The sequence below is a fragment of the Anguilla anguilla genome, chromosome 9, assembly GCF_013347855.1.
Source record: "Anguilla anguilla isolate fAngAng1 chromosome 9, fAngAng1.pri, whole genome shotgun sequence".
Lineage (NCBI taxonomy): Eukaryota > Metazoa > Chordata > Actinopteri > Anguilliformes > Anguillidae > Anguilla > Anguilla anguilla.
Window position 1 is genome coordinate 23,928,569 of NC_049209.1, and position 15,562 is coordinate 23,944,130.

At 46.6% G+C, this 15,562-nt stretch overlaps 1 protein-coding gene across 28 annotated transcripts in view; it reads right to left on the minus strand.

The window, feature by feature from the left end:
* Window positions 1-15,562, minus strand: part of dlg2 (discs, large homolog 2 (Drosophila)) — a 228,270-nt gene that overhangs the window by 138,281 nt on the left and 74,427 nt on the right. For 26 of the 28 annotated variants that reach the window (XM_035432261.1, XM_035432260.1, XM_035432255.1 and 23 more), the window contains 2 exons: window positions 6,197-6,280; window positions 4,281-4,442 (listed from right to left, as the gene is read on the minus strand). In XM_035432261.1, coding sequence (XP_035288152.1) covers window positions 4,281-4,442; window positions 6,197-6,280 — 246 coding nt within the window. The remainder of the gene's footprint in view (window positions 1-4,280; window positions 4,443-6,196; window positions 6,281-15,562) is intronic. The other 2 variants (XM_035432262.1, XM_035432282.1) reach the window with 1 other exon arrangement.

The following is a 15,562-nucleotide window of genomic DNA, read 5'->3' on the forward strand; positions in this document are numbered from 1 at the left end:
GTCACACTGCATGCGCCATGAAGGCTGGGGGCAAGAGAGGTGGGTGGTGGTGGTGGTGGGGGTGGGGTGTGAGGGGAAGAGTCTGGACTTCCTCCATAGCGAGGATGAGGAAGAGCCTCTAAGAACCGCCCAGCGTGCAGCAGGAGGACTGACAAGCGATGCCGCACCCCTGGATGAACACAGCGAGCTATAGCAACAGTGTAACCCTGCAGGAACGTCGCTAGCCATTATACACTTATAGGAACGTGGCTAGCGCACAGATGCTATGATAAGAAACTAGTTAGCAAGGGTAGCCTCTGAAGCTTCTGCCCTGTTCAATGCAGGCATCAAGGGCTGCAAACCCTTACCTTTACCACTATAAGCAGATGAGTGCCCATGTGACACTGTGGGGACGAGCCAAACAATCTTTTTGTAGTTCCCCTGCCCTCGCCAATCGTAGTCGCTCACAGAACACGTGCACGGCATCGAAAGATGTTTTCGCACCCTTCTCCACAACGCCAAAGCGGCATTCGCTCACTTTGGCATCGATGCTGCATTTTCATTTTCTCTGCAGTTTAGTGCCAGATAACCACGGTAAGCAGAACTGCACAAACTGTTACCGTATGTGACGCATTGCCCCTGCTGTGGAGTCCATTCATTTATGACATGCGCTTCCAGCAATCCAGAAACACTCACAGGTTTTAGTGCGTTAGGAAATTAGGCAATGAGCAGATATAACTAATTCAGTAACATGCCGTTGTCTATGCATGTCTATAACAAATAAGACAGCTATTTTTTTTAATCCAAAAGGACCCTGTCCCCTGAAGGTTGTTCTTGGGAATGTGAGCAGAGGCGAGTCGACAGCTAGCAAAGGGCTTTATTTCTGATACTAAAAAAGAACTCGGATATACTGTGGACGACAATGTTGCAACAAACGGTCGGCATTCGTCATGTGCCTCAGCGCCCTGGGAGAAAAAAAAAAACTGGAATCGAGCTTGTGTATTCCTGTCATCTCCATCAAGCCTTCACAGAGACAGCGCTGAATTCTGCGTCAAAGTGACTGTTCTCACCCTTCCAGAACAGTCCACAAAAGTGCTGTCAAGATTGTGATGTGAGGAAAGAGTGTCACTTAAGTGCTATCCAACCGTCAGCTGTGCGAAAGTCAGTGTGCTGTAGCTCTTTTCCTACTGAGCTTGAAACAGAGCCAACTGGGCTTCAAGCAGGTAAACAATATGGATGCCCCCCCAATTTGGCAGGAACGCAACACCTGAGGTCCGCAGGTGTGGATTAGTGTGGCAGTCGCAGTTTTGCAATGCAAATCCCACGCCTAGTGCTGTATGTTTAGCCACCGTCTGTTTTTACCAACAGGGGACCTACTTTAAGACCTACCATACTGAACACAGCCAGCTCATGTTAGCACACCCACTGACAGGGGAACTTAAGCAACTTTTATTTTTCAGTCACTGTAAACATTTGCTGTCCTGATGCACCCAACTTTCCAACTGTCAGATATTCACCCAATGCCTTGTTAAAGCCATCCTGTCTAAAATTTGACAGTTTCCACTACCCACACTCAAATCAATGTTTATTACGCTCCGACTGTTTACAATAGCTTACTTGCTATTTAGCGTGCAGCTCAAAATTTCACCAATTAATTACACAGCTGAGTAGCTACAGTTGAATAAAAATGAATTACATTATTCTTATGAAATGCTCTTCAGCTAACTGGGCACATACGAAGAATAGTAATTGTGGTAATCTCTGAAACAATAAATGCTTATTTATGGAAGTTTGACCATCTGCTTAAATTACTGTTACTCTAATTCACATGCTGGAAACAAGAGTTAGCAACAGTAGCAATTTTTCAATTATCCTGTGCGGAGTGTCTCATTAGATACCAGTTTACTGTAAAATCTTGCCATACTGCCTTTCTTTAAAGAACATCATTTATTTAGTGAATATGACAGTCTTACAGGACCACTCAAAAATAACCTCCTTCAGCTGTTTTCACACAAAGCTGTTCATATATGTGCATGTGGTTATCAGCTACTACAGATTTCCCAGGGAATTAGCACCATTTCCATTAAATTATGCAGCATCCAGGTGCTGGCTGTGCAATTTGTTATCCCAGAGCACTGAGAAAAAGGAGTGTGGTTTAATTTCAGACCTATGCAGTACTATACATTTCCTTGCAACGAACGCATACCGAAAAGACAACTTTCCTGATTCCGTGCTCAGAAGATCCAGTGACAGACACATCAATCTCATTCTCAAAATTTACTCATGACAAACTCATGCAAACTCCAATAACATACATTTTTATTTTAAAATTATGGATATATATATATACACACACAACATAGACTGACTATAACCTTAGGAGCTAAAATATGACTAAAATAAGGCAATTTCTTCCCCCTGATTTTGAAACATTCAAGAATTATTATGAAACAACTCAAAGAGCATGCATTAGGAACAAAAATACTCCATGTGAGGTATGTATTCATATACAGACAAATAGTATGCAGAGTTAACGCTGCAATTAATTTAACCTGAGGACCAGGCTCCACCTAGTGGTGATCTACTGCATTACCTCAGAGCTGGGAAACCGCAATCCAACGTGAATCACAATCAAAACCATAATTTAAGTAACCTTAAAACATTAACCGTACATCCAAAAATGGCAGAACAAAACACTGACTTGACAGGAAAACATGCAATCTCAAGTGACGACTCCAAAAGCATGCAAACGAGCAAGCAAGCAAGCACAGCTGCGTTACCAGGTGGTTTGCGTTTCTTTTATTAGAGAGAAAACTTTTACATCTCATCAGCAATACTGCACTTAATGGTGTGCCATAACCCATCTCTGAAAAACATTGTATTGTCTACATTTACTGTCCATAAGTGCATAGATTGCATATGTGTAGCAACTCAGACTAGGCTTATGGGAGGGGGTACAAGACCCATAATTCAAGACAGTCGCGATCCAGAGGTTTACTACAAAAATCATATGCTAGCAACCCCACATTAAGCTGCACTCTCAGTCCACAGTCGATGTGGGAGAGCATAAACAAACAAGCGCTCTCAAGAGAAGCACGTCACACCCTAGCCCACAAGCAAAGATAGCAGATATGAGCGTGGGGCTATTATCCAACACCCTACTGAACAAGAAAATGCATGCACCTGTTTTCAATGAATAGCTAGACTATTCATTCACTTATAATAGTTACTTCTGTTTAGAATATAACCTTTTTTTGTTCCCACTTACCTAAACCTTATATATACAGTCTTAACTGTATATTGCAATACGTGATTAATCTGAATAAATGTTCGTAAAAGCTAAATGCAATAGGTGAAATAAGTATCTGCTCGTGTATCAAGCTTACTAGTCAGCCAGAATGATTTGTTTGAGGTTCAGTCTGATTTGATAGCTGCCTGAGGAGTATGATAATACCAGAATTAGAGGCTAATGCTACAGCATCACCATAGCAACTGATGCTGTGAGGTCACTCCATTCTCACTGTGATGAAACACAGATTTTGGAAACCCAGTCTGGTCTGGCAAGAGAGCACAATGGTTTTAGCAGGTGACCCCTCCAAAGTTCACAAAAAAAAGCTGGCTCAGTTAGAGGGTCAGCTAGCCTACTGCTCACCTACCTCAAAGGTGACCTGCAGCAGTATTCTCACCTGGGCCCTGTTTCATGAAGCAGGAGTTAGCTGGAACAACTGCACTGAGAAAAAGCCGGAACCCTCCAAAATCTGGAATATGGACTGAATTAAAAAGAGCTGTTCCGGGTTTTACTCTGCACTGTTATCCAGCTAACTCAGTGATCCTGCTTTGTGGAATACCCCCCTGGCCTACGCAGCCTTATTCTCAGGACTGTGCAAGATAGCAGGTTTGTGTACCTGTGGATATTGTCGCTGGGTGCATGCGGCTGCCTCAAACGCCAGGGGAGAGCAAACGTGCTACCGCGACCTACCCCCCGCTCATCCATTCTGAACGGACGACGGAACGGCCTATCAAAGACAGCCTCTGCTCCCGTGGAAACATGCCCGTTCGCGGCGGCAGGCGGACGCCGTACGCGACCGGCTAACAGAGGCTTTACGGAGACTCGAGGTGGAGAAACGATGGCTTAGCAAGCATGAAAGAGAGAGGGATGGACAAACGAAAGAGACAGAGAGACAGACAGACAGAGACACACCACTTTGCACAGGGGGAGAGGAGGACCCCATGTAACAGTCACACCATAGCCCCGCCCCATGGCCCCGCCCATGGCCCCGCCCCTGGGTGCGCTCACTGACCTTGAGCGGGGAGATGTGCGAGTGGGATACGTAGCCGTGGACGTTCTCGATCTCCGAGAGGTTCTTCTCCGACACGTGCACCAGCTCCGGCGCCCGAACCTCATTGGTCAGACGGGGGAAGCCAAGGTCCTGCGGAGGCGAGTCTTCATCCTGGTACCTGTACTGCTCGAGGGGGCAGGAGGAAAGTGCAGACGAGCCAATCAGAAAGACTGCAATCTCTGACACACACCCCCCACCCAACGAATCCCAGAGTGTCACTTTCCCCTTTTACAGAAGAGACAGGCCATTTATCTTCTTACAGCAGTGCTTATGGGCTGCAAACACCCACCAGGAAAAAAGGACATGGTTACCCTAGCAGCACATTAAGGTCATAAAATCTCTAAGTACACAGTAATCTAACAGTGGCACAATGTATATGACCCCTATATATAATGTTATATCATGTCTAATATAAATCTCCACATAACCTATAGAAAAATAGAATGTTAATTTCCATTATAAATGACATACAAAACAATTCTGATCATCATTTTACCATCAGTGACAACGTGACCTGCTGCTTTTTGCAGAGATGCAGCATAGCAATGATAATGGGTGATGTTTTTCCATGTCACAATGGAGCCAGAAAATGATGTTTGAATAATGGCACACATATTCCCCCTCCCTAAATATTTAGAGCTTCCGAAATTAATAAATATTCTCTCTCTTGATATGTTCATAGGATGCATTAAATGTGTGTGTGGGTCTGTGTTTGGGGAAGGGTTATGTGTGTGTGTGTGTGTGTGTGGAAGGGGGGGTTGAGGGCGTGCGTGTATGCATGTGCGTGTGTGTGTGGGGGATGGTGTGTGTGTGTGTGTGTGTGTGGGGGGGGGGGTTATCTGTGTGTTTGTTTGTGTGCGTGCCTGTGTTTGTGTGTGTGTACGTGTATCTCTGTGTGTGTTATAGCTTATCCAACAGAACTGTGCGCAGAGATCTGCAGGAATCTATTGCCCTCCAGCGACAGATGATGGCAAGAGGAGAAATGTCAGTGCAGATGACATAGTGTGGGGGTGGAGGGGGTGCTCAGAGCTGTATTTCTCTCCTGATACATGAAAACTAACCACTGCAGCTCCAACACACCCCCTAGGCCTAGGGAATAAAACACACAGCGCTTACCGCTTTGCTTTTTTTAAGTGGTTCTACGCGTGTGTCTGTCCACCTGCTGCTAGAGACAGTAACGTACTTCTGTGTGCGTGAGACGCACTGGCCTGCCGCGTCTCTGCCAAAGATGCGCAGATTGCGCGGACGCTTATTTTTAGGTCAACGCTGTTCAATCCTCTTGAAACAGCGCCAGTGAAGCCAGGACTGTGGATTTAGCGTTAATGCTCTGCTCTGATTTACATCGATTCGAAGCACAGCACAGCTTACTCACAGACGTTAACAAATGGAAGATTCTGGCTCCAGACATGTCAAAGTGGATTACATGACCTGAAGGGCACCGGGGGCTGTTCTCTGAAAATGTTCTCAGAAGTTAACGATCATCAGTTGTTGCCCAATAGATATGTCGGTAGATAATCGGTTTTATATTCTAACATGGAGGCCTATAATGCAGCTATAATATTTTTTGATTTTTTCCCCCATAAAGTCAATAAAAAAGTCAATAGAGAAACATCAGGGAAATGCACTTCACACATACATCCAAAGGCTTTTATGATCCTCAGTACATGCAACCAATCCAAATCAATCCCACCCGCTTAGCGTCACCGTAGACTTTTGAGACACAACGCTAAATACGGGTTTGAGCGCTCTTCTCAGTGACCGGCCTGTGATTGGTGGAAGCAGAACGGAATGGTTGTGGCGTGCAATGAGGCGGATTAAGCTGCCCGGGGGGGCGGGGCGTAGATGGCATGGGGCGGGGCGACCGGCCCCTCTCTCACCCAGGGTGCGCTCATCAGGGCGGGGTTCATACATGCCGGGGGCTGGGTGGCGGGTGGGGACCCCTGCACGGCGGCCGGCCTGTTCTGTGGACAGAGAGATGTTTCCACGGTGACCACACTGATGGTGGGAGGAGAGAGAGACCCACAGAGACCCCACAGCGGCGGGGCTGGGGTATGGGGGGGGGGGGGGGGGGCAGACGCTGACCCACGGCAGTAATCTCAAACCCAGCGGCTATTTCGAAGCTCGTGCAAGCACATCTACACAGACAAACCACGACACCCAGCCGAAACACAGAAACGCACTTCCACAACGCGTTTACAATCACATGAGACAGACATGGGCATCACAGTCAGGAGGAGCTTTCAAAAGAATTTACTCCATTGTTACTCCAGTTACTGACTTACGCAATGCTAAGCTGACACAGGAAATGGAACTTGTTTTTCTTGAGTTTCATGAAGAGAAAAATTGTCAGGACTAACATATCAGAGAAGAGTAACTGTCCAGTAAAATATATATCCAAAAACAGACAGAAAGTCTGACTTATCACCTTCACATGGAAATTGTCCAACTGCATTAACAGCACTGGAGATAACACTCCAGAGTTATACCTACACTAGCCACAAGTGGGTGCTCTAATGACAAAGACAGTGCAAAACCCAAAACATTTTATGTCAAAATACATTTAATACAATATCCCACAGGCTATATTTAGAGAATAAACAGATTAAAAAACAGCCCAGCAAGCACTTAAAAAACTGACTGCATAGGTTTAAAGATAATCGTTTAATGGTAAAATACAGTAAAATGTTCCCATGTAATGCCTAAATTAGGCCACAAGAGGGACATCACTTTTCTCTTATTTCTATTCTCACTGTACACCAATTCTCACTTTGGAACATTTCTGAGGCTTCTTTCAAAAGACATTTTGGTCAACAACCTGATTACTGGATTTCATATAATAGTGACAGCCTTAAGTGTGCGCAGCACCATTACACTTAGTGCAGTGAGTCTGTTACTCAGCTATTCCGCTCAATTTCAGACTCAAGAAAATAAAGCGTCTCCTAACGGGTCAAAGACTTGTGAACTCACGTGAACTACTATGCCAGACCACTGAAGATAAGAACATAGGAACACACAATGACGAGACCAGGCCATTCAGCACCTCTAAGCTTACCATTTACCTAAAGACCATATGAAGCATATGAAGCATCACCAGCACCTCCCTACTTTTGCTTCCCGCTACATACCAGTACTTCAGGAAAGGAATACGTCGCATCTTATTTCCGTTTTCCCACATCGAGCGCCATCGTATTTCAGACAGATCCGTACATACTGTATGTGCCCATGCAGGGAAACGCTCTGAAGCGTGAAAGCTAATCTCCCAGATTCCTCGACGCCGCACGCTGACAATTAGCACGTGAACCGTGAGGCAATGCGTAATTCACTCGTCTATTTTTGCTAGCCCCGCCCAGTCAGCGGGACCAGGCTTCCAGCCTCTGCTTCCAGGTCAGAGGTCAGGTACTTCCAGTACGCGATGACAAGCAGCTGCCCGGGTAACAGCGACTCGGCTGAGCTCTTGCCTGTTCAGCGGGAGTGTGTCCGTCGGTATGATTTAAACATGTCGGTCACGCGTGGTCGGGCGTGTCGGGGTAGGATGGGGCGGGGCAGAGGGGTTTGGGCGTGACTCCTGTGCCAGGACAGTGCGGTCTGACGGGGGGGAAGGACAGCGGTCCCTCGCATGCAGTGTACGGTCTGCTGCAGAGTGGAGCTCTCAGGGCAGCGTGTATGACAGCAGGGTCTGGGCGCAAGACGCCGCCTCAGCCCGGGAAAAAACGGCTGTCTCAGCCACAGCACACACACACACACACGTGCCCGCACACATGTAGGTACTGTACATACACACACATACACACGTGCCCGCACACATGTAGGTACTGTACATACACACACATACACACGTGCCCGCACACATGTAGGTACTGTACATACACACACATACACACGTGCCCGCACACATGTAGGTACTGTACATACACACACATACACACGTGCCCGCACACATGTAGGTACTGTACATACACACACATACACACGTGCCCGCACACATGTAGGTACTGTACATACACACATACACACGTGCCCGCACACATGTAGGTACTGTACATACACACACATACAAGAGTGCGCGCACACACACAAATATTGTTCATACGCACGCGCACACACGCACACACACAAATACTGTTCATACACGCACACACACACACACACACTCGCAAAAGGCGACCTCTAGCTGTACGGCGCGCTGAAGCTTTCCCAGCAGTACCTAATTGCAGCGTACAGACACTCTGCTCTGCGCTTCCTTCCCATCATCCCCATTCACCTGCACTCGCTGCTGCACTCACAGCTCGGTGCTAATTGCACAGATAACACCCTGGCTCCAGAAAGCCACAGAGCCAAGCTAAAAATACAAAAGCAGGAAGAACAAGACAGGCTTCCTGTGAACTCCTCCTTCCAAGCGCATGCACAGGAAATGAAAACACAGGGACGGCGGACCTGCACAGCTGGATGTGGCGAAAACTGCACGTAAAACTCACAGAAGAACCTCACTGTGCATAAAGGTGGAGCTGCCATTATAGTGGATGCATAATCCTTTTGAAAAAAAAACCATTATTAAACAAGTCGCCTGCTGGCGAAAACACTTCAGATCTGGGTTAGGGCTCGAATGCAGTCAGATTTCCAATGCACCAAGCTGCACTGAAAGCAGCCGGTGACAGAGCAGTAGCGTGTGTTCGGATCGCTTTCCCTCTCTTATTAAAACACTGAACCGCATTAGAGAGTGTGGACTGCATGCAGGTGTGTTCCTATGACAGTGTGCTGCTACATAGGGGGGTGCTTCCTGGCTTTGTACCCACAGCTGGATGGCAGGGGGGGTTGGACGTCTTGCGTCGGCCTGGTTTCATACGGGGAAAACAACCGCTGTAATCGCTCACCATGCCGTAAGAGCCCTGTTCTCATTATGCAGGGCAGATGTAATTATAATCACGGGACCTCACCCAGGGCAGTGCGCACTGTCTGCGCTTGGCACGCCGCGCGCGGGGCTATCAGATAAAAAGCTGAGACGGGCCCGCCTCACCTGGGGCTGAAACGGGCACACCCGGCCGCCCTGGTGCGGCCTGCGCCCGCCGCTGGCGTCTCGCCCGCACAGCGCGCAGCCCCCCGCAGCACCGCCGTCACCTGTGACGGACCGCGGCCGAGGCGCATGACAGCTGTCAATCAATCTGTTCTTTAGCACCGGTACTATATTTGTGCCCGATATTCATATTTCTCAAACTTGCCTTGGAAATGATATAAAACAGGGTAAAATAGGGTCCGCTGACACAAATACACCATTGCTTGGTTGGCACACTAAACTGCCATAAGATTAGTGTATTAACTTTGTGAGCCTGCATACCTGGGCATTGGGTAATACAGCCTGAAACAGGGCTGAATACCACTGGAGTTGCACAAAAGCCTGGTTTACCTTTTACTTGGTTCTTAATCAAATACAGGAAAAGATCTCTGTTGTAATACAGAATACTGTACAGAGCAATATAGCAGCTCTTTGCTTAAAGGTAAAAATCAACGGTGATTTGTTCTCCAGTCCAGTGATGCAAAACCAATAGTGCAAAGCACAGCAATGATATTCCTGAAGGACAGACAGCGATTGCTCAAACTGCCTTTTTTCCTAGCTTAGGCAGCCATTTCTACCTCTCTTATACCCATTTCCATCTTGAGCAGATTCTGTATGTACAGTGCAGTGCAATTCATACAGTGGCTTTCTGCAATCCTGATCAAACAGTGCAGCACATTAACGGCAATATCGCATAACAGTCATGCCACATCAACCGCATCATCTGTCTCCAAGCCTGTGCACAAGCACAAAAGCGCGCACGCGCTCACAAACGCACCGGCAACACTGAGTCATGCTTCAACCTGCCATTTACAAGAAACGCAATGATTCCATCAAAGTGCCCCCATTCGCTTTAGCACACCCTGGTGGGCAGTATAAATCGGTAGTGGCTTGGGTCAAGCTTACCTCACTTCACCATAAGCGGCTTTATAGATCCTGACATCAGTGATAAATAAATGCAAAGTCCATGACACTTTTCGCACATAGCCCAGCACACTTTCGTGTTACGGATCTTACTTAAGAGACAGGTATTAAGGTCAGCACCTTGCATTAAAAGGGAGCAGGGGACACTTTGTCCCAGCCCTTGTAAAGCAGCGACACTAAACGGCCGGCCCACCAATCTGTCTGTCAATCAAGCTCAAGTTTCATCGACTTCTACAGTAATCTGCCTCTTCATTCAGAACACAGAGGTAACAAAAGCTTTCACATTTGATGAGAGTAAATACTGCATTTCTCTCGCTGCAAGCCAAAGGCCGTGCATGGCATTTGCTAATCTTTTTTTTTTTTTTTGGAAAACAATAATTGCCACTTGTTTTCTGTGCCTCTCGAATCGCCACAATGCCACTCGCGCCCACGTGAGGACGACAGCATTGTAGAAGTGCGCGCTCATCTTTTAGTCAGGGACTGTTGTATACAGTACAGGTCCAGGAGAGGCATTTCTCACCGACAATTGTCCCCCTACGGCCACCTGGTGTCTTCATGGGAGAAACGAATATAAAGACATCCGGAGAAACCCCGTCAGAATGAAGCACCCGACCTTTGCCAATTATGACTACACAGTGACAGCTGACTAATGACACAGCCCCGGTTCAAATCCTGCAGGCTGGGTGCCCGTTAAATGCCTCCTTCCAAGCCGGGCGCTTTTGGTGATTGAGCTATTGCAGAGCCCCAACACCACTTATTTGCAGAAGGGCATAAATTCATTTTCAGCCCGACTCCTTTTCATGTAATGCAGGGATCGAAATAATTCGGTTCTCCCGATCCGACTGCATCTTCTCCCCTTGCTTGTTTGCAACCCTGTCAAATAGGGAACTCCAGAATAAACCGGAGATAAACACTGATGGATAGCAGCAAAGAGGGTGAGAGAGCGGGGAAGAAAGGGCCGTTGTCAAAAAGAGGAGCGGGAGAACAGGAGTGAGTCGCTAATTTGACAAGACGCATATATCCACAGGCGCACCCACACTGTACCTTTCCGAGCAGGTATGGAGGGAAACGGATCGCTGATGGCTGAGTCGATCATTACGCTCCTGGCTCGCTCCAATTTACAACGGAGAATGAGTAACGACTACATTGTGCGACTCGACAGCCGCGGAGTCGCGGATATAGCTACCATGAAAACTGGAATGAAAGCTTCCGTTTCTACACACCGCTGTGACTGCGGCTCTGATAAAACTTCTTGCATCAACCTAATGCGTGACAGCAATTGTATACGATTTAAATGGAACGCTGCGATTTTTGTAGCTATAATGTTGCGCACTCCCACAGACTTCATTAACGTGTTCCAATACGTGAGGGACGGGGAAACGTGCTGTGAATGATGCGTAGCCTATGTCCCACTTTTGGCTGAAACCTAGTCGTCACACACCCTTAAGAAGGCTTAACACAGCGTCTTGATGATGTGTTCTATATTCCCTCCCCTTTGCCCAGCATCTATAAGAACAAGGACTGACATTTGAGAAACGTGAGCCTTTCCGATCGTGAAATGAGTCATCGCCGAGCACGCTGCATCCTTCACCCTTAAAGAGTAAAAAAAAGAAAAAGAAAAAAAAAACACGTGCTGCAAATTCTACTGTTCAGATAACTAAGATATGGTTAGAGATGTAACTCCGCGGTCTCATTTGATAAAGCACCGGAGAAAGATGACTCAATTTTATTATAAAAGCCGCACAGAGCAAGAAGTCACGATTTTTAGCGCTTCTTTCCAGGTTTACAGTTGCAACAAAAAGACAAAAAGTGAGACTAGACAGCGCAGGAAGAGAGACAGCGGACTCCACGCTGTAAATGAAGTGATGAAGAAATCAAACGGAACTTAATTAATCATGACAATTAACAACACCAGCTTCATTACACACGCATACACTGTAGTCCCATCGCCACCCACTGCACGGATGCAAGAAATAAACTCAGTGAAGAGAAGTCACCGCACTGTTGATAAAAAATGTGGAGATGATACCGTTCGGTCCACTAATGTATAATTTAACCACGATGAACTAATGCTAACTCCAGGACAAAAACTAATCTGACAGCTGTTCTAAAGGTTATAAACTGTTCATATGCCCCTTTCATGAGCTACAACTCACTGACATTTGTTCTAAGGTTTTAGCCGTGAAAAATATCAAGATGAACTTGCGAATAAAGGTCGGTGCCGCTAACTCGTGGTGAGCGAATTTAGTCTTTGTTGCAAAGCCATTTACGATAAAATAAAATAAAAAAAGAAATAGACCTTGGTGACCCTAAAATAACTCTAAAATAATAATAACGTATAAGATAACTAAAAAAATGAATTAACCATTAAAAATACTGAAACAGAGAGAGCAAAATCTACTGGACCATCCACCCCCACCACAACTCCACCCTCCAGAGTCAGTCTACCAGCAAATCAGATCATGCTTTCACGGGTGGAAAACTGCAAAGAAAGGAAGATTGCACTCAGTGACAATGGCACAGGGGGCAAATTTACATCTATCTGTGCAGAAAATCAATTGACTCCTCTTAGAACTAATCAAGCCAGTAATGTGGCGCAGCAAGTTCTCCTGAGCCACTTCCAGGACAATCTGAAATGGTCTCTTCAGTCACCCTTGCATGATGGCCATTGTGTGAGGTTGCATTTCTCAGCGAGTATAACTCCCCAGGCTTTTACAGCCTGGCAAGAGGGCCACTGATAACCCGCAAGCCAAGTGCATTCTGGGAAAAAAAATCTTCAAACACCTGAAATGGCCCTTGGGCATACAGTACCAAATTCTCCTTGCCTGTGGAATAATAGAACCGTGAGAATGCAGGTCCGGGAGGAACAAACCCAAGAGAACGGTGAAGTCAGAAAACGTGCATTACAGCAGTTCGCTGCTGGGAATCAGAGAATATCCTTCATGGAGAACAATAAAGCTTGACAGAGTAATTTCATTCGCTTGCTTGCATCTTTTTTTGTGCAGTAGAGTGTTTGTGCAGTTGTGGGACCACCTGAAGAGGTAGTAGGACGTGATCTGGCACCACACTAAGAAGTACAGAACCTGCAATTTACGGAAATTGTGATTTTGATGGCAATCATTTCCACACTGTCAAAATGGGTAAAAATGACAAACCTATCACTGATATTTTTCTCTCAAGATTGATTCAATTCGGGTACCTTTTACAACATGAACCTTACTGGAGTAACTTCCTGTTTGTGTATAATATGATCTCCTGTGTGGTCGTGGGGTCTCCTGTGAGGTTGTGAAATCTCCAGTGTGGTTACAGGGTCTCCTGTGTGGTTGTGGGATCCCACCAGTTGTGCTCCTCTGTTTAGCAGCTCATGTGCAGGACCTTTGGAGGAGCTTTCCCCAGTGCTAGCCCCGCTCACTACAACTCCACTGCTGAAGGGGGACTAGACAAGAATGCGAGGTGGCATGGCTGCAGGCGAATCTTAGGCTCCGATTGGAGCTGTGTGGAATCTCCTGCCGGTTGTGTGCACTGACCCCTTTTCTGTGCCTACATTCCCCAACATACCCGTCATGCAAGGCCCAGCCGCAGCAGCCCCACTGTCTACTTCTCCACAGTACAGGCAGAGCCAAACGAATGGACTCAACCCCACACAGACTCACCCCCACACACAAACAGACTAAACCCCAGAAATGAACTAAAATCCAGACACACACAGACTCATCCACACACATAAATTGACTTATACCCACACACAAACAGACTAAAACAGACACATGCCCATTCACAAACAAACTCAACACCATACACAAACTCAACCTCACACACAGACTAATCCCCACACACACACAGGTCTTTCTGTGACTAAATGCACTGATAAGTCAAAAGATTTCTGCAGCAACAACCAAATATGATCCTAAATTAATACATCTTGTAGATTGTAGATTATGTTTACTCAAATGGAGGTTTGACCTTCCATGTCAAAACAACATCCACAGTAACAAGTGGTTTGCCAAATCCTGCCCCACCGGCTGCCAGCCCAGTAGTTGAGGGGGAGGTGGGTCAGCAGGAAGGGTTCGGAACTCTGCAGGGACCCAGAAAACAGTCTAAGCATGACAGACCGTGTGTGTGTGCGTGCGTGTGCATGTGTGTGTGCGTGTGTGTGCATGTGTGTGCGCGCGCGTGTGCATGTGTGTGCGCGCATGAGTGCATGTGTGTGTGCGCGCGTGTGCATGTGTGTGTGCGCGCGTGTGCATGTGTGTGCGCGCGCGTGTGCATGTGTGTGTGTGCGCATGACTGCATGCGAGAGTAAAGCAGCAAGAAAGGTATTGTTTTAATATTATGTCCTTTTAACTGTCCAGTTGTTACACAATGACTGAAGTTTTTGCAGTACATATATTTTTCAAATGATTAAACTGAATTGAGTGTGCAATGTTTGCAAAAGAGAGAGAGACAGAATGAGAGTGTTTGGGGTTGGAGGTTGCATTGGAATTACACCCATCTAGATCTAGACCCAGCCTGTGGGGATACATCAGTGTCTGAAGTACACCTCCATCCCTCTGTCCCCATTCCCTTCTTTTCTCCTTCCTCTACTTCCATTTCCCAGTCCGCTGCTGTGAGAGCATGGGCAGAAATTCACTGTGCCTTGTTCACAGCAAAGCTCAGACACAGGAAAGAGCTGCAATGCGATTCCTTCACCACACAGCCAAGAAAAAATAATACGGGACACAAAAAAGTCAGCATCAGCTGAAATCAGACCGACCTCATAATTTCCCACACACGCCTTAAGAGAAATAGCAAACTGAAGAGAACTCTAAAATATTAAAATGTAAAGACAGTCACAACACAGCAGTGGAAAGTGACTGAACACAACAAGCGAACACATTAACACTACTTGAAAATCAAAAGCATTCACAAAAAGTAACATGGAACCTAACTGGTTTACGATTAGTATAGGGGAGGGAGAAAGACATACAGTCTCATATCAACTGTTAGGCAATATCATCCAACACGTCTCGCTGTGTCTTGGAAGTGTGAATCACTGGGTAAACACTAGAAGCCTGAACAGCGACAGTTTCCTGTGATGAAAATGGCTGGTTTTGAAAAGAGTTCCTCCCTCTTCTTGGCATGATTCCGTTTTCCATATGTTCTGAATCACCGTGTTAATGTGCCCCCACGAGGGTGACAGCTGCGCAAGACTTCAGATAATTCTCCCCCGAGCCTCGCCGTGGAAGGGGGGACGGACGGCGGAGCGCGAAAGCGGCGCGTGACTGAAGGA